Source organism: Manacus candei, unplaced genomic scaffold (genome assembly GCF_025592945.1).
Source record: "Manacus candei isolate 608988 ecotype Guabito, Panama unplaced genomic scaffold, ASM2559294v1 h1tg000092l, whole genome shotgun sequence".
Lineage (NCBI taxonomy): Eukaryota > Metazoa > Chordata > Aves > Passeriformes > Pipridae > Manacus > Manacus candei.
Window position 1 is genome coordinate 1544634 of NW_026138140.1, and position 21121 is coordinate 1565754.

The 21121-nt window shown below is 37.0% G+C and overlaps 1 protein-coding gene across 4 annotated transcripts in view; it reads right to left on the reverse strand.

The window, feature by feature from the left end:
• Positions 1–21121, reverse strand: part of INPP4B (inositol polyphosphate-4-phosphatase type II B) — a 278616-nt gene that overhangs the window by 37649 nt on the left and 219846 nt on the right. For all 4 annotated transcript variants that reach the window (XM_051768103.1, XM_051768104.1, XM_051768105.1 and 1 more), the window contains exons 19-25: positions 18447–18619; positions 17593–17716; positions 16429–16546; positions 11697–11837; positions 8495–8592; positions 4354–4466; positions 24–178 (exon numbers count right to left, since the gene is read on the reverse strand). In XM_051768103.1, coding sequence (XP_051624063.1) covers positions 24–178; positions 4354–4466; positions 8495–8592; positions 11697–11837; positions 16429–16546; positions 17593–17716; positions 18447–18619 — 922 coding nt within the window. The remainder of the gene's footprint in view (positions 1–23; positions 179–4353; positions 4467–8494; positions 8593–11696; positions 11838–16428; positions 16547–17592; positions 17717–18446; positions 18620–21121) is intronic.

A 21121-nucleotide genomic window follows, 5' to 3' on the forward strand; every position in this document is an offset into this window, starting at 1 on the left:
GACAGGCAAAAACCTCCACGTACCTTCTCATGCAGTCCAGCGCCCGGATGAAGAAGTCCTTGTGGAGCTGATGCTCGTCCCGCAGGATGGAGCACTGCTCCAGCGTCACCGACATGGATGTCCGGTCTTTGGCACTCTTGCAACAGGTGAAGCGGACGCCGTTCAGCTTCCGGCAAATCTGAAACACGGGCAGGCGTCAAAGGGGGGCCCTTCTCACACCAGGCAGGCTGTGCAACTCCCACAACTTTGCAGTCCCAGAAAATGAATGCAGAGAACTACAGCGTTTCTCGAGGAGAAAAGAGCTATTAAAAGATTTCGTAACTCCAACCCGGATCATACGGCTGCTGACCTGTGTCTGTGCAGTTAAATCAGTTGTTAGCACTGCCTTGGGGATGCTCCTATGCTGTTATGCCCATGCTGGCCTGACACAGTGCCATGAAAGATGAAAATGTTGTCCTGAAAAGAACTGTAAATTTTTCTTTTGTTTATAAATTTGTATCATTAACACTCTACAAAAACAGCACCAAGAGATTATAGCTATATAGCCCACTTCCATTTGTCCAAATGACACATTTTAAAAGAAGGTATTCAGGGCTTCTGTTAGCAGGACAAGCCTAAAATAACCCACCCAACTGAGGAAAAGGGAACCCTTATCACATTTAGGAGAGTGGTGCACACAACCTTGTACTGCAGTCGCAATCAAGTCTCTCTCCTGCCCACCCCAACACCCCCCCAGGTGAGGTAAGAAACAGATGGTGGAGCCAACAAAAAAAATCCACCATACTTAGTCCTAAGCATTTTTAGCAAGTTACTAAAATATCTACACACACTACAGCTTACCAAACCATTAAATCCAATTTTCTGAACTTGAAATAAAAAGGATTTGTGTTAGCCTAGGCTATAAAAGGAAAAGCTGCTTCATGGTTTCTTCACTTTCTGTGACAACCACACTATTCAATGAAAACTTAATGGTCTGAATATCTGATGAATAAAGAAAAACCTTGACAGATCTTAACTCAGACACATGAACGCAGCAGACTAACTCCTCATGAGGGTAAGGATTCAGACACATCTGAAATTAAAGTCTTTATGCTCAAGAGGTAAACTGTTCCATGTATTTTTTTCCATATGAAAGCTTAACACAAATGACTGCCATGGATTGTCTACTTTCACTGTATACTTCAACAAAATTATAAGGGACAAGGGAAACATGACATTTTTTAAGGATAATTTCTCACCTTAAGAATCAATCTGTGGTTGTACCAGCCCATTAGTTTATACTTTGGGTTCAAACAATATTTTACTAGAAAAAGAAGAATTTGAAAGAGAACTGCTGTGCCCAAGTGTGAGTCTACCTTTCCCCTGATATTATTTGTCCTTTGCTTGCTCCTAACCCCAGAGGAGCATAGGTACAACAGTACCAAATCCTGAAATGATTATAAAAATGGGCAAGGCAATAAATTACAGCAGTAATCATCCTAAGGAGCTTCCCAGCTTGGCTATCAAGTGACAGCTTGCAGGATGAAACTGGAACGTGATCTTCATAATGTCACTTCAGCAAATAAGCATTTCTTCATCTTTTAATTGCATTCTCAGAAATTCTATTAAAATCAATGGCCCAGAAAATACATACAGTCTTTAAGGTCTCTGCAATAGCATGGTAATGGTGATCTCAAAAGTTTAGTTCAGGGAATCAACTAATTGAATCTATCTTAGGAACCAAAGAGGTTCAGGGTGGTGAAGGAGAAACTATGAGTTTTTCTTCCATCCTATAATTCTAAATTTTAAAACTTAAATCTGTTTAAAAATTTGAACAGTTGCATTGGGATTTAAATAAAGTACTATATGATAATTTTCTTAAACAATGCTGTGAAAGAAGTTAACTGCCTAATTGAAGAGATTAATTCTCTTTACACTAGTCTCTTTGGAAGTCCATGAGTCATTGTGACAATTTGACATGAATGAGTCATAAAAACCACCCAGGTAATTATTCTGGATGAGTGGTGGGTTCTGATGCAGGGAAGGGAGACTAAATCCCAAATCTGGGCTGACAGCACACGAACAAAGCACTGGCTAGTGAGAGTTGGTTTTCAACTGAGAAGCATTCTAGGCGCAACAAGCAAATTACCACAGCCACCCACAAGCTTACTTTTTACTGAATTTCAGTACAAATGTCTCAATTTTAAAGTGGACTAAATAGAAAACAGTATATTAAGTTAAATAATGAAATTAAAAAATCCTTAGATGAGGATTTAAGGAGAAATACAGGTTAACCTCTCAGGCTAGCCCAGATAAATCCTTAAAATGACTCAGTTCCCTAAGCAGCTGCAGTCAAACAAAATAAGTAATTACAATGGGCAAACACAATGCTCTGATGCTCTAGAAATCTAATAAGGGACAATAGCAAATATATAGTAATAGCATCATATCAGAATACATGGTTTATCATTAGTGTCCAGCCTGAATTTTATTCTCAATTTTGCTCACTTATTTCCCAAATATATTGAAGATATAGGAGGAGGAGAAATAGACTTAACTTTTATTAGATTTATTCTCACAGTCCCAATACAACAGGGATTACATGAGGTGCAGATACATGTGCACATCCATGTAGAATCTCATGCATCTACTGCAATAAAAAAGTGATATTTCACCGCTACTGTAATAATCGAGTTATATCCTTATATCCTTTTCAGTAAATAAATGGAACATAGTATAACAGTGTGTAGATCGATGCTTTCAGAAATACACATTTCAGAAAGTTACTGTAAGGTAACCTAAAGAGAAATAGAATTCAGAGAAGGAAAAATCTGAAACACTCTGTATGTCCAAAGACTACATTTTAACCATGAAATTATTTTCAGGGAACCCAGACTAGATGGTAGAATAAAACTTTCTGTATCCAAAGATTAGGCACATTCTGCTATATTCTCTGTAGCTCATTTTATACTATCCTGTACTGATATATCTTTTACTTTTTTCAAAAGCAATGTTTCATAGCAACTGCAGAACTGGTACTGCAAGAAAAGCTTATACTTTTACTTACAAAGGATTTATACTTCAATAGCATGTGATAATATTTATTAACCACATGGCAAAATGTTACTAGCAATATGAAAGTTACAGCAGTCTTATTAGTACAAAGACAAAGTTAATATTGTCTTTTTCCTGGTCTTAATGAAAGGTCATGGAAAGTTTTATTAATAATTTTGTATCAAATATTTATTTTCCTTGAAGGGTATATACATTTGAAAGTCTCCCAAAACACAAAGTCTTGCTTCAGTTTCAGCAGATATCAAAGACTCAAGTCCTTGCTCGTATAAGCAGGCAGAGATGCCAAGGGTACTCTTCTAAACCTAAGACAGTTAGCTGTCTGAATTTCACATTTCTGAAAAGCTTGAGCTCTTTATAAACATCTAAGGCTTGTGGTTTTTTTAACATGAATGTGGAAACCCCACTCAATTGGGAAACAGAAAGGAATTATGTGATTAGAGCAAAGTAAGTATTAATCATTGTTTGATAAACAGTTTTTATTGTGTTCTCCTTGTGTCTTAAGGTCTGTCCTTTTCACATCCTTTGCGACACTTATTTATAAAAGTACTTTAATTACAGAAAATCAAAAGGTGAATGCAGTAATCGTAAATAAAAATCAGAGCAAGCAATCACGTCCCACATCATACCTCAAATTTTATGGACATTAAATAAAATTTTATTTTGAATAACAAAGTTTTACTTTATCTGTGAAGGGACATGATTTTAAACAAAAAAAGTTAGATACTGTAACTGTATTGTCTCTCTCATATGAGGTGATGTATTTACAGCTATGTGTGATCACTAAAGGAAATGATTCTGCCCATGTAAGGGATGAAGGGCTTCCTCTGCCCAAAACCAGAGTCAGCTAGTTGAAGGAAAAAACATGCCCCAAACAAAAATCCAAACCTCTTTTACCCTGTTACACAACTCAGTGAGATAAAAGAAAAACCCTGCATCTGGGACAAAACAATCTCGAGCAGCAACCCAGGCCACAGACTGCCTGGTCAGAAAAGGTCCTGGAGAATGAAGGGGACAACAAAGTAACCAAGACCATCTCTTGCTCAAACTCCATCCAGTTCTACCACTTTAAAAAGTGAGTCAAAGAAAATATCTGTAATTTAAGTGGAGGAAGAAGAGATACATTCATGAGTGGGATGAGAAACTATGAGAGCAGGTAGGTTAGAAAGCTATTTCAGCACATCTACCTACTTTAATCATTGAGTTTTCCATTATACCCTTAAAATCCATTGCACTTACAATATCAGCAGGCATGTGAAAATTAGTTAATCATGTGAACCTATTTGAAATAAGAGAGCTTACCGTTGCAGCCAGCCACATGATTTCTACATTCTTTCTCCTTTTGGCCTGGATGTTTTGATGGAGATTTTCTAGCAATCCCTTTAAATCATTTTGTTCTTGAAAATGTGGTAGACCTGGAAAAAAAGGATGATAAGAGTGCTCATTATGGTAAGGCTGATGATACGGTTTTCCTGGCTTAAAGAATGCCCACAGTAAAGCACAGGTCTATTATTTACAGCCTTGTCTGGGAACAAAGGATGGAAATTACCAGCTAAATATTTAGAGAATAAGCAAATCTTTTGTCTTTCTGAGTATTGGGTTGTCCTCCCTAAGATATTCACTTAAATTTGGAAAACTAAAGTGTCTTCAACTTTTATAAATGGATGGGGAAAACCAAAACCAAATCTCTGCTGTAGTTCTGTTTATCAACTATTACAGACAATCAGTGGAAATTAGAAGAAAAAAACCTGAGTGTATTAAAACCTACCTTGATGGGATGACTTTTTTTATTTTAAGTCAAAATATTTTGCCTTTGTTTTCAAAATTAAACATCTTATTTTTGCTTTGAAATGATGCCTTAGTTCCTTATATAACATAACATGAAGTTAAACAGCACTGAATATCCCCTCTAAAATTTAACAAAGGATATTTCTCAGTCCAAAATTAAATGGGGCTTCAATTTTGAAGTACAAAATAATTTCAGGTACGCATAAAATTCAAAATCTTACCTTCTTGTTCTGCGTATGGCAGCTGAGCTAAAGTTTAATTTATTATATATCTCTAGCAAAAATTCAAGAGTTTCTGCTTCGTATGTATATATAGCAGGGGTTTGTTCTAATGTTACCTTTATCTTCCCTAGTTTTGAAAATCAGTAGAAACAACTAAAATCTGGTTTTTTTAATTATTTCTTCTTATGGTGGTGAAGTGAATAGAAATTTAATTATAGTTATCACCAAAAAAAGGCTCAGAATCAGCTGAAACAAAGTGAAACCAAATTGATAAATGGATACAGTGTCTTCAACAAGAAGAAGTAAGTTGTTCCATTCAGTGGGGGAAAAAAAAACAACCAACAACCCAAGATTTATATTCAACTGAAAGTGTAAAAATGAGGTAACTATTAATGAAGGTCAGTATCAGTTCTCCCAATCTGATCAAAGCTGAAATGATGCCTCTTATCAACAGGTTTTATACCTTTTATATCTAACAAATTCTGTAGTTTCCCTTATCCATGATGCTTAGTAAGAAGAAATTTAAATATGCTCAAAAAGAACTATTCAAAAAATTTCTTAGTTGCCTTTCTCATATTGTGCTGCCTAAAACAAAAAAACCAAGCAAACAAATAAAAGCTGGAAAAAATACATCCAAACTAGTTTTGTAATAATCTGACTGTGGATTGTTTTATCTGTGTATTATGCACTTAGATAATGCAGAGCACATAAAAATACATCACAACCTGCTAGACAATTATACTTATGCTGCATCTGTTTCTTTAAAACACAAAGCACACAATGACAAAAATGCTTCAAGATTATGGGAATGTATCACTAGGTAAACATTTTATTCCTTTCAGGCAGTTTTCCTTTGGTTCACAGCAGAAAATTCAACACCCCAGAGAGGTGACTTCATGATAGGTAAAGCAAGACTCTCCTAATTTATAACACTGCCAAATGAGCTGCACCTTGGCTGGAAGTGATCTATTGCTTAAATTCCTTGTGTCACTAAGCAGTATTAAACCATCAAATCAGTCTCAGATTATAAGACTCCCTGAGAGGGAGGAGCCTGGAAGTAAAGACAGACTCATAAATGGTGAAAATTCATGTACTGCTACAGGCATTATTGATGCTATGAAGGAAAACCCTTATCCTTGCAGGATTTTGAAACCATGCATGCATCCCTCTTCTCACACTGGGACAATGGGATGCTGTGGGTGTTACGTAGCAAACCAGCAACAACAATTTTATGCCTTCAGCTCTTTAAATTGAGTTTCAATCTGTTGTTTTCAATTAACTATGTACTATTAAACAAAAATCTTATATTTTTTGACTCTTAACTATTCTGTAAAAGTAGTACTGTTGTGGTGCCTAAACCAGAACTGTATTTGACTGGCATTTTTGGTAGTAATCTTTTTGGAAACACACTGTTATTTTCATGATTTCCTATGAAAGAATTAAAGAGGATATGAAACAGATAAGTGACAGAGGGTATGTTCATCTCAAAGAAGACAGAAAGTCAGTGTTTGGGATATACAGCTACAAGCTAGAATATTATTGACAAGGGGAATTACAGAGATGAGAGAAAAACTAATAGAAAATAAAAAAAATAGAAACTCCCTTTCTGGGAGTGGAAAATAGAATTCTTTAAAATGAAATACATGAATGAAGCATGAGGCAAGTGAGGCTGCCAAAGAATGGTGGATGCAACAGTCTGGTAAACAGGGTTGTGAGTCCTCAAATTCTGTCAGGCTGTATGAGCACTATTTGAAACTAACAGCTTTGGGAACTGGGTCCGGCATTTATTTTGTAGGAGAGATTTGGCTCTGCAGGAAACTATCTGGAAAGGTGGGACAAAAACATCAAAAAGCCATCAACACTCTCTCTTGGCTACACCACCAGGGATGCTGCCAGATTGTATGGAGGTTTATCTTCCAGAGGTGGGGGAACAGGGACTGAAGTCCTCCCTCAAATGAACAAGTTGGAGAGCTTCACATTTTTCCAGGGAGCTGGTTTAAAAGGTACATTCCTCCAAGGCAAAAGAGTGATTCTGTACAATGGCCTGGAGCTACTGGGAAGGGCAATGGAACCAGCAGGTGCTTTGTGTTCTGAAAAAATTTGTACAAAGAAGAGACTCGGATCTTCAAGGTAGAGAAAAATCAAGACAGCAATAATAACCAGAAAAAGACACTATGAATTAGACAAGTACAGTTCTCAAAAGCCTGCACAGCCTGGAAAAAGTCCAGGAAGATTATGTGGCTCACTAATAATCCTGCAGGAAGACAGTACAAGTTTAAATGCTGTTAATGAAAAGCAGGCAATACAATCTGCATGCAAATTTTTGCTTTTATATAATCAAATCCATTTATGAGGTAGCAGGTCTACCTTAGACCTAACCCCAGATGAGGTTAGTTTTTTGAGGATATTTTCTTGGCAGGATTCCCCTAAATTAATTACCTAACTTCTTGTTTGAGTTTCTCTGTAGAAATCCTAGAAATACTAGACCTGTGGGTGGATGGATGGCATGCTGCCCACCATTTAGGAAGAGAGCTTTCACTTCAAATTAACAAATTAAAATCATCTTGATCTAAAAGATAAACATGTATTCATACACAGTGACACAGAACAAAGCTTTGCACAGGATTTTAACCAGCAGTATTCACCATGAGGAGTTACACACATCTCCTGCAGGATCACAGATCTTCAGATTCAAAAGATTCACACCCCACCTATGCAAAAAAAAACCCAAACCCAAAAAACAGAAGAAGCAGAGACCAAATCCAAGGTATTTCAAAATCAGGCTGTAAAATCTGCAACATTTGGGACTATGCCTATAGTTTAGGCATTAAGACTACTTTATCAGGATTAGATTGAGGCAAATCATCTCATTGGTCTTTGCTTTTAACAACGAGAGTAACAGCACAATAATGTTCATGTTTATGATACCAAATTTCTATAAAATTAGAATGCAGGGCCTATTTTAATGAAACCATGTTATTCATATCATTATGATGTGGCTCATTGCTTGTATTTGCATCTGCAGATTTCTCAGTAGTTCACCATACCTCAATACATTTTCAGAATAAGAATAGAGGGAATGACTGAAACGGATTAAAATTCCCACTATTTCTGTACAAATACAGAAAATATTGTCCTCTACTTGAAATATTAAGAAACTTATTATTTTAATAACTTAAAAGAGTTGTTTATTTGATCATTACTCTGTTTCACTCCCCTTGTAGTTTCTACTGTGGCATTAGGCCTGCAATCACTACTGACTTCAGCAGGGCTGTGTACAGGTACAGAATGTTTAACTTTATGGAACAAGTTATGGGTCTGAGGTCTAAATCTAAAAGCTGCACAATAAAGTTGTGCTAATATTACTGTCTTAGAATCTTTCACCTGTCAAAGCTTTCCAAAGCCATTTGGATATTGTGTTATTTTGTACTCACAATCAGGAGGCATTTTTTCCGTAAATAACTTGTAATATTCTTTGAGGAGTTCTAAGTTTTCCTGGTTAATGTTTTCCTGCAAGGTGGTATCTCCAAACCTATGAAAATGCACAATAAATTATGAGAAAAAAACCACAACAAAACCACAAACCAAACCAAAGATAAACTACCCTTCAGAGTTATTTCTCTGCATAAAGAAATAACTTTGATTTTTTTTAATTATTTGTTTTTTCCAATGTACCAGATTTTGTGAGACATACAGTTGTTAAGCTCTTGTGTGCTTTGGAACTAATATTTGGGAATGATGTCATTACTCATGGATAACTCTTCCAAAAATTTATGAAAGGAGTAATCCATTTACAAACATGCTATAATGCACATATTCTTTTTGCCTTCAAAAATCCTGAATAAATGAAGAGGCACTTTGAGGGAATTTCAAATGGCACCACAGGCAGAGAACACCAACTCCTACATCTCTTACTGCTGCTGTTGCTTAGATATATTAATTTCTACCAGAGCTGGACCATATTGAAGTGATACAAGATGGAAGAGATGTAAGTGTCAGATGGAAAACCTTCTGAAGAACTAATTTATGTTCTGATCTGAGAATGCAATAAACAGTCAAACTGATTAGTCCTCTGGGCCCTTTCTGCCCCACACTGCTCCTAGGCTGTTTGTTATCTTGGTTTCTTGTATCTGAAACTAATGAGAGAACCATTTCTCCTCCAAGCAGTAATTTCACCATTAAACTCCACAGTGTTATGACCCACAGCACAGCTGATTTAAGCTTGCAGCAGCACAGACCTCAGCAGTCACTCCAGAATGCTGCAGCTGCCTCAGGAGCATGTTCTGGGGTTACCTGCAGCAGTCAAGTTTGCTGGGAAAGCATCACCCAAATCCTCATTATCATGCACCTCAAAAAACCCCCCAGGATGCCATTAAGCTCATCCATGAACCAACTATAACTATGTAAACAAATATCTTTCTCTCTAAGAACAAGATTTCTACAGCAATCAAATTTCACATAGGTTAAAGAACCAAAAAATAAATCTCATGGTATCTCTGCTACAGGAGACACGAATGTAAAGACAGGAATGTCCCTTAGGCAGTTAAAGCCAAGTTTTTGCAACCTATCTTTAGAATAGCCTTGAAATGGGGAAAAGGAAATGGAGTACAGGAAGAGAGGCATGGACAGGTAAGTGAGAAATTCAGAGAGAGAAAAGGGAACACAAATTAGAAGATACCAAATATACTGCTACATCATGCACAAGGGAAGCAAATATTTAAATGGGCCAAAGAGGGAGAGAAAAAAGATCTGTGTGCCTTCTCAGCAGCCATTGCTGCAGTGCCACATGAGAATGTTTCTCTTAAATCAGATATATTCTCAAGTGTACTTTATTGAAAAAAAAGGGGATGTTTTCAACTAATAAAGTAAAATTCGCTAGAAAATTACCACAGAAATGTACTTCTATTTTCTTGTTCTTTATCCCACAAAAAACTCTGTATTTTTTACAAAAAAGCATATGAGGAGTTTCCAATCTCAAAGACAAAAGTGCAACATTAGGAGGTAAGTAATATTTTTAATTAAGTCAAAAGCGGATGGTAAATGCATGCAGGAAAGCTGTTTCTGCATTGAATAATGCAACTTGATTTGCCTGATAGATATTAATACACATCGATATTTATAGATCTGCAGATAGTGTTTTTTTCCTTCATGGCTTTCTTTGTGCACCATGTAAAATCACCACATGCAGGTGAACATTCTTCCTGTCACTTCACCTGCAAGCCTTTGCACACCAACTCCTGTACAAGTCTCCAGATAACCAGGTTGTTTCTAAATCTTGTCCAATCTTTCTTCAGGACATTTGCTACACATAATCCTTCCTGCCTATCCCACCCATGTAAGCTCTCATGAACTTGCTTCTTCATTTCTGCACAATCCTTTTTCTCTGCTTTTGGAAAAATTACTGTGTCCTAGTCACAATTGTCATGACTGATTTTGTTGCTTTCATACATTATCACTCTGGGCATGTCTCTCCTCTCAGCACTTTTCTTTTAATGGCATCCAGAATAAGCTATTTTCATTTTCAAGAATCTTCTGAGTTCTCTAACCAACTACTCAGCTCTTTCAGCAGTAAAATGCCAGTTTTTACTGTCTTTTGATTCACTTTGACCCCATTTCAATTTTCTACCTAAATTTTCTCACACATCACTCAGTTTCAAGAAGTCTCCCATAAACATAAACATCCACAAAGCTATCTCCTGGCATTCCTTAGTAGTCTCCCTTAGAAAACTGATTTTCCTTGGCTGCCTACAAAGAACAGAAGGTGAAACTTCTGTTGTGCTTAACTTCTTGTCTATTGTTCAGCTCAAGGGTTTTTCACTGTCTCCCTCTATTTCCCCAGATATGCTTTTGCTTTTGAGCTTGTAGTGAATGCAACCTGAAGATGTGTATTATGTCTTTTGGATGTTCTGTTAATAAAACCAGTTTAAAAAAAAAAGCTTAAAAAAAAAGTAGCTTGTCTCTGTTGACATCTACCTTGTAGTTTTAGCATTGCACAAACGTGGTAATTTAACGTGACCGATTGATATTCTTCTCTTAGAAGAGAAAATTAATAGGTTGGTGAAACCTTGGCTTTTATCATACTAATTAATTAGTTTCCAGCAATCCTTACAGAGGAGTAATAGCAACATATCAGCCCTCATGTTTCTACAAACATACTACTAATGCATTCCCTATTACTAACTACCACCTCTCAACCCTGGAAAAAAGCCCTAAAGAGCTGAGAAAAATTATCTCTATCTAGCTTATAACTTGTTCAGCATCTTCAACCCCACCTATAAGATATAAGAATTCTGAATTTTCAAACTCTTTTTTGAGAATTTCAGAGTACTGTATACAAAAAAAAATTCTACATCTGTAAAATAGAATTCAATTTTCTATCTGTATCCATAAGAAACTTGGCATCGACTCTGTGAAATGAAGCCCTTCCCACAGTCATATCTTCACTTGGACTCTCATTGTTCTGCACTGCTTCATAACTTGTGTTTACTTCCTTTAATACCTATTAAAATACACACTGAGTAAAATGTGAGAAGGTCCAAGAGCAAATAACAAAAAAAGATTTATTTCTAATCCTGAGAGATATCCTGTACTAGTATGGAGTACTTGGACAGAAAATGAAACATGACTTTTTCTTACCTCTCTGCAAGTGTTTGCTGTTCATTGATTCCAACATTAAAGAGTACTGGATACATGCGAAGAAGCTTTCCTTCTTTAATCTCTTGTGGCAGCAACTCAAACATCTTTGCTGGAAGCTGGACCTCTATAATGTAATGTTCACTAGGAAAAATAAAAAGAAGAATAAGGATGGGAATATTGATTGGTTTGCTTAAAATAACCTTCCTAAATGATAGAGAACACGTAGACTTATAAATCAGTTCCTCCCTTTTTCCTTTAACTGAACGATAAAATGGGATAATTCAGCTTGCTTGTTTTAGAGCATAACCAAGTTATTTAAAAAAAGGCAGGTATATATAACTATATACTCTTGATACTGACTTTACTGAAGTGAAAACAGGACTAATGATGAAAGCAGCAAAAAAAGTCCTCTAGTATCAAAATATCAATAAGAACACCTCAACCTTTAAAATGCATCTTTCCGAGAGTTACAAAAACAACTTCCTTCCAAAGTAACAACTTGATCCTGTATCCACTATAAAAGTAATATTCACAAAAACCCAAAGCAAAATTTCTATTTTCTTCAGTGGCTGGATTTTCTCCCTGGGGATTGAAAGCATCACCAATAACAAAATTGACTCTGTGAAGATAATAATTGAAGGCTCATTACCCAAACATGAATCCTATTTTAGGAGAAGGGATATGATATATAGCAGTTCTGGTTTTATGTTTGTGTTTGGTCTGACTTTATGAAAAATGTGCTACTCTGGCTGCCAGACCAAATTCTGATCACGGGGAAGCCTCAAGCTGAACTTCTCCTGTCTTTGAGGACTGATGCCTGACTCCACAACAGAAACAAGGGCATACTGCTAAACTTAGTTTTTATTAGCTTTCTTTTCATTATTAGAGCAATCAGACTAATCAACAAAGAACAGGCTAGAAACAAATCCATCTGTCTCCAAGATTTGTCATTTTAATCACAGGGCTGACTGATAACAAAGACTGAAACTTTCTCTCCTGCAGAGCACATTTGGCATACCACACCACCAAGGAGTGTCACAGCAAAAGAAGGGAAGAAAGATCCATATCCTACCTAGAGAAACCATGCCAAGGAAGTCACACAACTTTTGTATGCAAATTTAAAATGGATAGCTGCTTGCACCTATTAAAATAACCTATCATGAAATCCCTACAACTCTTATTTTAATCAATTATGTGCCTGCTAAAGAATTAAAATACTATCTGGATTACCCACATAGAGAATCTGGGGGAGAAAAGGCAGGAAACCTTGAAGAAAAAGGTCAGTTTCTGCAGTAGCTTTGACACCCTTGGCAGGCTTGAGGGATGAGTGGCACTAGCTCAAGTGTTTGGATAAACAGGTTCCACTTAGAAGAGCTAATGGTCATGTTTCAACTCTATCCTGCCCATATATCTGAGAACGAAATAAAATGGATCTAGTGCAGACCTGGGACTTCAGTGTTATTGCATTCAACTGGGGCAACAGCATAGCCTTCTGTACAGGCTACAACTAGTATGTAATCTTTGAGCACATCCCACGTGTTCCCCACTGAGAGGGAGTATCAGTTCTGAATGGAGGATAAATGTCTCAGGGAGGGGGAAGGAAAAACAAAACAGTTCTACTGCCCAGATAAGTCTTTTTTGTTTGTGTTTTGTTTAATTCATTCACCCACGTGAAAGAAGCAGGAAAAAGGACAGTAGGTAATACAGTTCCAGTGATGTCTGTGTTCATTCTCAGCCTGTATGTGAGCACTCCTGGCCGCTGTCAAGTGCTACTAGAACATTTTTCTGTGATGAAGTGCTTTGATGAGGCTGAGAAGAAATGTTGGTTTAGTGTAATTCAAAGTGCATACACTACTGAACCAAAATGTCACCAAATCACTGCATTGCTACATTGCACTACCCACAAAATCACTACAAATCTCGGTGTGTGAAAGAACACTGAGAAATGCTGACCTTTAGGCATGATAAATTAGCATCAGTACAATTTGAGAGCTTCCCTTTGTCCTTTTTTTTTCCTCAAAGCTCTTTTTCAAGTCTCAGAGATAATCCTTGGTAACTTTAAAAAAAAATCAGTTACCAACTGCACAATGAAAACAACCCATTTCTGATCATGTAAGGAAAAGGCTATCAAGCTGTGACAGAGTTGTCTAGAAACTCCAGGAATGCTACTGAGGTCAGGTAGAGAAAATAAAAAAGAATTCAAAGTATTGAAATCTGGAGGACTTGTTTGACATTAGTTTACCAAAGATCTTACAGGTCTATGATTCTAATTAAACAAGAAACACTTATATAGCAGTAAATTTTATTGTCATGTGCTTGCTTTCTTTTACAGCTAGATTCAGTGCATAGCTATCAGGTGATTTTGGCATGAGATGAATAAGGTGGCTACAACATTTTCCAATGAGAAGTAAAACTCAGTACATAATTTGGAACATTTCATGATTTTTCTGGAAAAGAGAGTGGAGAAATTAAGCATGTTTTAAGAGAGTAAATAATAAATGATCATCTCTTTCAAAATAAATTGTATAAATTTAGGCCTTAAATATTTAAATGTATATGATTTACCTAAACAGGACTGCTTAAGAATATCCCTCTCTAATTTTGCCTTATTCTCTAATATTTGTTATTATCACATATGGAGATAGACAAACACTTGTAGACCTGTCAGAAGGTTTCTAAAAATTATCATGTTGCTCAGAGCCCCATCCAACCTGGCCTTGAGCATTTCCAGGGATGGGGCATCAACAACTTCTCTGGGCAACCTGTACCAGTGCCTCATCACTCTCACAGTAAAGAATTTCTTCCTAACATCTAATCTAAACCCACCCTCTTTCAGCTTAAATCTATTGTCCCTTGTCCTATCACTATACTGGATATTAGGAAAAGGTTCTTCAGCCAGAGAGGGTTGGATACTCCCTAGGGAAGTAGTCACAGCACCAAGTCTGACAAGGTTAAAGAAGAGTTTGGACAATGCTCTCAAAGACACGGGTGTGATTCCTGGGGATGTCCTGTGCAGGGCCAGGAGTTGGACTCGATGATCCTTGCGAGTCCCTTCCAACTCAGAATATTCTGTGATTATGTGATTCTGTACAGAATTTTCAAAAAGTGCATGTTTTTGCCTATAATAAAAGAATGTGAGTTCCTGAATAGAATTTGACCCAGATGGCTGGGGTCAGCCACCCACACCAGCAGGTGAGCACACTGCTAGTCAGTGCCATGCACTCTGGATTGATTTTTTTTGTGCACACAGAATCTCAGGCTTAAGCACTTCCCTAGAAAAAACAATTTTAACTGAATACCCTGACTCTTCAAGATAAGAATTCGTAGCTTGATTTTCTTTCTTAGTCTCATTTTATTGAGCCACACCATATAACAACCAAAATGACCTAAAAATTGTGGGGTTCTTAAACATTAATTAGAAAATATCTAGGTTTTTCACTGTCTTCTCTTTTTACAGTTGACTTCCAGTGCTGTCTGATCACAGCTCTAAGAGTGATGGGGCTCCTCCCTGTAAGCCTTAAAGATTTTATTCTTTTTTCTGATACCAATTCCAGTGAATATCTGCCAGTAAGTACAGTACAGCAATCACAGGTTGTAACTCTTCTTCCCAAAGACTGACTACTCCACCAATCCAGAATGCCTGAGGCATCTTAAAGCTCAGGTGTCTTTCAAACCCAGGACCTCCTGGTGTGACAATTCAGTGCTCTGCCCTAATGGCAGCGAGCCAGAAAATGTAGCGGCTGGATTTTTCAAGATTTTTGACTGCTGTGATTTACAAAGGATGTCTTTCTTCTGTTTTATCTGCACACCATAATTATTCTTAATTATTCCCAATGTGTCGCCTATCATACTCCAGCCTTCCTGCTATTTATTTCAATCCTTTCTCGGAAGGCCCATAGGATGAGAGTGATTCATCCAGAATAATTAAGTAAATCAGCGGTGAAAGCCCCCTTCAGAAGAAACATATATTTTCTAAAAGTTGCTGCTTTTAGCCGAATTTAATTTACAGTCGTCTTAAGAATAATGATACTATTAAGGAAGTGATTTCTGCAAAAGTAAAAACATTTGGAGCTTCAGACTAGAATAATAATGAAGATGAAAAATCCATCCCAATCTTGTTAACCCTCCAATAGCCACAATTAATGAAGTATTTCAGTTTATATCCTGATATTCAGTAGTGCTTATGTGAGATTCATAAAGTATTAGTGGCTTTGTGCAAGGATTTCTAAGGTTGTGTATGTCAGCAGCTAAGATAGGCTTCATTTTACAAAAGTGACCACTAAGTTTTGGCATCCGAGTTTTCTGGTTTCCATCTTAAAACAATCAAGGCCTAACTCTTGAACTGCAATTAATTGAATTGCAATTTCATTTGTCACACTGAAATACAGGTTCTGGACACTTCAAAATCAAAGTTCCTCAGTTAGAGGCAACTTTTGTAAATAATGACCTTGTCACTTGTCTTTGATTCAGTATCTATGTATGAAAAATGCACCAGCAACTCTGCACAACCCAGACACTGTTTTGATTAATTTGTATTAGTAACTGGCACTTTTAAGCTTTTCATCAGCTTTAAAAATCCCTTCTACCTCATTACCTCTCTATTCACCTTCTGAAAAGTAGAACTACCACACTTTCATATAATAGAATTCAGCAACAAGAAAACTATAACCTGGGTTTCATGAGATTAAAACTGGAGCTTTGTTCCCTGGGCTCCAGGAAACAAAGTTCTTACCGCCTGCCAGTTATAATAGGCAAAAAATCTTCTGATTTGGCTTCAATGACTTTAAACATTACTTTCTGCAAATCTGAAATGCCCACAGCCATGTCTTCCAGCATCCCTGCTTCTTCACCTACATGGAAAGATTAAAGAGGTTATTAGCAGAGTTGACAGATCAGCCACTGTATAGGTTATAGTAAAGCAATATGAGGATTATATTTTCCAGTCTGTGCATCTAAAAATCACAGCCCTAAATCCACATTAAAGTACCCTACATATAAACAGCCTGATTTTTAGAACTGCTGACAATTCTGTGGCCTAAATGAGGAGTATTAAGCACCTCTGAAAATCAGCCTGTTCTATATGTGCATAGAATAACATCAGAAAAGCCATTTTTGGCCATTCTGAAAGTGTTTTTAAAGACTGTCCTGCTAATGGAGGACAAAGGTTTTGAGAATAACAACAACGATCATCATGGGAAAGGGATCATGACAGCAATCTCCAAGTGAGAAACCAAAATTGCCTGTGCATTGAAGAGCTGCAGAAATGCTAAATCCATCTACTTCAGTCAAAATCTCTGTTTTGGGGAAACATTCCTATATATCTAATTCAAATTATTTTTAAATATAAGGCAGTTTCTCCCTCCAAATGTCCTTTTTAGTACCTATCAAATAATGGCATCTGTAACAAACTAGGAATCAAACAGCTTTCAAGCTATCTTCACTGGTGTGGTCAGGGCAGAGGCTCACAGAGGCAGTAACTGTTTAAATCTGCTGCCTGGATTAGCTTTATAAACCTGGTACTTTGGGCCAGGTCAAATGCCTATACAAACGAAGAGAGTTTTTATTAATCCAAGAAGTTCCACCAGCTGCACTGAGGAAGGAGTATTAATTCTGTATTAATGACAGTGTAGTTCAGCATTCTGCATGGAACAATTAGCAGCTAGTGTTCTCAGAGGAACTGAGAATAAAACAGATGAGTAATTTTTGATGCAGAATTGACAAGACAGTATCAATGACTTCAGCTGTGCTATTATATGGAAGTCTACTGTCTCCAAAGGATAATATTTGTTGATTAAACAAGTCAATTTACTGGAAACAGAACAGAGGTTAAAATAAGAACTTCCTGAGTAAACTTCTGCTCTGTGCATAAGGAACTTTGTCCAAGACCAATACTTACTGTACGTACTAAGGAGTCCTTCATATTGCACGAGCAATCCAACAGTATGAAGCTGTTGTAAAAATCCTTGATCATGTAAACCTGTGTGCAATTTGATTATAAACCCACAGACCAATCCAGTGAGCTATAAAGACAATTAAAAATCGTGAAATTAAGAGATGTACTGTTACAAGATAGTTAAAATGACACTTGCTATCATTATACACAACAGACGTAATATTTAGGTATTTGAGAAAACAGCATAGATATTTCTGTTTAGTGACTACATACATGATTTCATAATAATATTTTATGATGCATTTTTTTTGTGTATATAAAGCAGTGAAATATTCCCTTAATTTATATTAGTTAAGCTTCATTTGTTTTGTGGGGTTGTGTGTTATTTACACTGACATAAGTGAGACCAGAATCTCTGTTGCCAGGCTATAAATACACTCTGTGAATTATGATGGATAATCCAGAGGTCCCTTCCAACTCTAACAATTCTGTGATTCTGAATAGCAGCAAGGAATACTCAAGGCTAGATTTGAGAAGTATATAATCTAGGAAGTGTAGAAACAGCTTTATGGATCCTTCTTTGTGCAAAAGGGAGAAAAAGCAACTTTTTTCAGTTCATTGCAGAGTTGCTTCTGTGATTCAGTGATACAACTACTATGGAATTCCATTTACTATTCATTTCCCTATCACATTATAAAATATTTAGGTGAACGGCATGGAAAATAGATGAAAGAGTTGTGTCAAATTGGAAAAAGAAATAAAAACAAAACACCAAAAAAAGGAAACCACGGACATTGGAATGAACAATACACTTAATTACAACAACAATAAGAAATAAGTGACACAAGACAACCTACTGCTTGACTAAAGACGATGTCTCTCCTCAGGGTCAGCATCAAACACTGTGGCAAACCACAGGCAAGTTCCTGGAGCAGAACAAAGGCCATCGACTGCTTCGCCCTGGTCACCACCTCTCCCATGCAGTCCTTCAGCGTAATCACCAGTGGATAAAGTTGTTCGTACCAGTCACCTGCAACAAGGCACATTATCCCTTCCAAAATGGAAAACTCGCAGTGAAAAATCCTTTTCCGCATGGAAAGAGGGCTGCAGTGGCTTTGTAGATCATCCTACGCTTTAAAACGACCCTGCAGCTCTATCCTAACCTTTATGGGGCAATAAATGCCACAGGAGAACAGGCTTAGAGGTAGGATTAAATCCCTTGCCTGAATCCAACTACATCCTGAAACAATAAACTTTTCTAACAGTCCTAACATCTCTGTGAAACTTGTGTTTCAGTGCCATAAACAGATCATACAGGGAGACGTGAAAATTCATTTAGCACAAGATGAACACAGTGGAGATGAAGATCTCCCGTTCTTTCCAGGACTGACAACTGGCTACATAAGAAATGAATAGCATCAAAACCCAGTAAGTGGGGAGAGGAACCTATATTTAAGAAAAAGTGGGTGCTGGAAGGCGAAAAAGAGTAACTAACAGGTAAATGGAAGGATATAACCTGCTTAATGAACAGGTTGGAAAAATAATAACCTTCAGGTCACATTCTTTTTTCTTTTCAGCTTCTCTCTATATCTTTAAATATTTAGAGATATTGAACTAATTTTTTTAGATACTTTGAGTGGAGAGATTTAAAACCATTTTGAAACATGTTTTGCTCTTAAAATACCTGCTAGGAATATCATAAAAAACAAACTAGTGAAATGTTTGAAAAATGAGACTCCTTAATACATTACAAATGAAACGAAGTGATAACTAGGAATGAGGGAAAATCAGAACAGCTTACACAAATTTGCCCAATTATCCAAGCTGTTCCCAAATTTTACAGAATTTCATAAAATCAGACCTGCACTGTAGTTACATATGGCTTTGCCTACCCCCTAAGCTGAGTAAACAATAAAACCAACCAACCAAATCACCCTCCTTCAGAATCTTACATCTCAGTTTAATTGATATAGTTTAAAACAAAAAAGAAAGCAACACTCCAGAAGAATCTATATAAAAATTGTGAATGCAATTGACTTTATACAGTCCATCACTGGTTCATATTTTCTGTAGATTAGTGTAATTAAGAATCAATGATAATTAAAATCTGTTCCATTTAAACTGTAATTAGGTACAAGATAGCAGCCTGTTGTTTCAGGTAACATTCTGAGTCAGGTCAGTGAAAGACTCATTAGGTCTGAGGTTCTTTAGGCAGGAAGACATAGCTGCCTGTTGCAATGTCAATTTGGCTAATCTCCAGAAAAATATGTAAATGAATAAAACTGTAGCCAAGAAGACTGGAGAGAACTTTGAAAACCAGAAGAAACAGCAAATATAAGGTACAGGAAAGAGGAACAAGGGTAGAGCAGTCACAGAGAACAACCTGAGTTCCTTTGCAAATAATATCTCTGTGGTCAGACAACATGTGTTTTAACACAGTCATACATATTTAAGCATGAGTAATACAGACTGAAGAACCATTCCCTGGAAAACAGCAGCTATCAAGTGAGAGCCATAACGAACAAAACAGACCATAAGCCATCCCCAGGTTACATACTTGAGCAAAAAGACGTGATTTTATACATGCCATTGACTGACACACCACAGGCCAAGGTCTGGTGTACACATTTTAAAGAGACTGCTGAAAAAATGGAGCTTGCAGAGGAGAGCTACCAAGATTTAGAGTTTAATCTCCTTAAGCCAATGAAAAAGGCTGAGCAGCAACTTGATTTCCCTTCTTCAGGAGGAGAAAATAAAAGTACTAACAGGGGTGTTTATTTCAGGGAATAAAAGCAAAAGGACAACCAAAGGCCAGAGGCTGCTGCAAGACACAGCTGAATTTAGAAATAAGGGAGGCAACAAGGTGTGACATACTAGAAGACAGACTAGACAGACCAGGCGATCCTAACTCTCCTTTCAAGTCTTAAAGTACAGTCATTTATTAAATTAACCAATAAATATATGCAAAAGAAAGCAACTGCAGCAAAATAAGATCAAAAGTTGTAATGCATACTGAACCAATGAGCAGGGCTGTATGTGATAAGAATAGAGTTTGTTGTCTGCTTCTGACTTGAGCAAATAATGAAAAAGATCATACTTGGCCACTTTAAAGTTGACTTGAAGGTACAGCGAACAGACATATGTTCCACTTTCACAGGAAAGCAGAGCTGGATACAGACACAGCCATGGATTTTGCAAGTGCTCTGACAGCCAGGGCAAGAGAAAAAGCTGAAAAAGAACTAACCACACTTTGTAAACCTGCCATTACAATTCCAGGTTATATGGATAGAGCTAAAGAGTTTTTCTGACTCTGTTTTTCATGAAAAAAGAGCATGTAGTGATAGGACAAGGCGGAAAGGATTCAAACCAAAAGGTAGTAGGTTTGACTAGACACTAGGAAAAAATTCTTTACTGTGAGGGTGGTGAGGAACTTGCACAGGTTGCTTGTGGAAGTTGTGGATGCCCCATCCCTGGAAGTATTCAAGGCCAGGCTGGACAGGGCTCTGAGCAAACTGGTCTAGTGAAAGTTGCC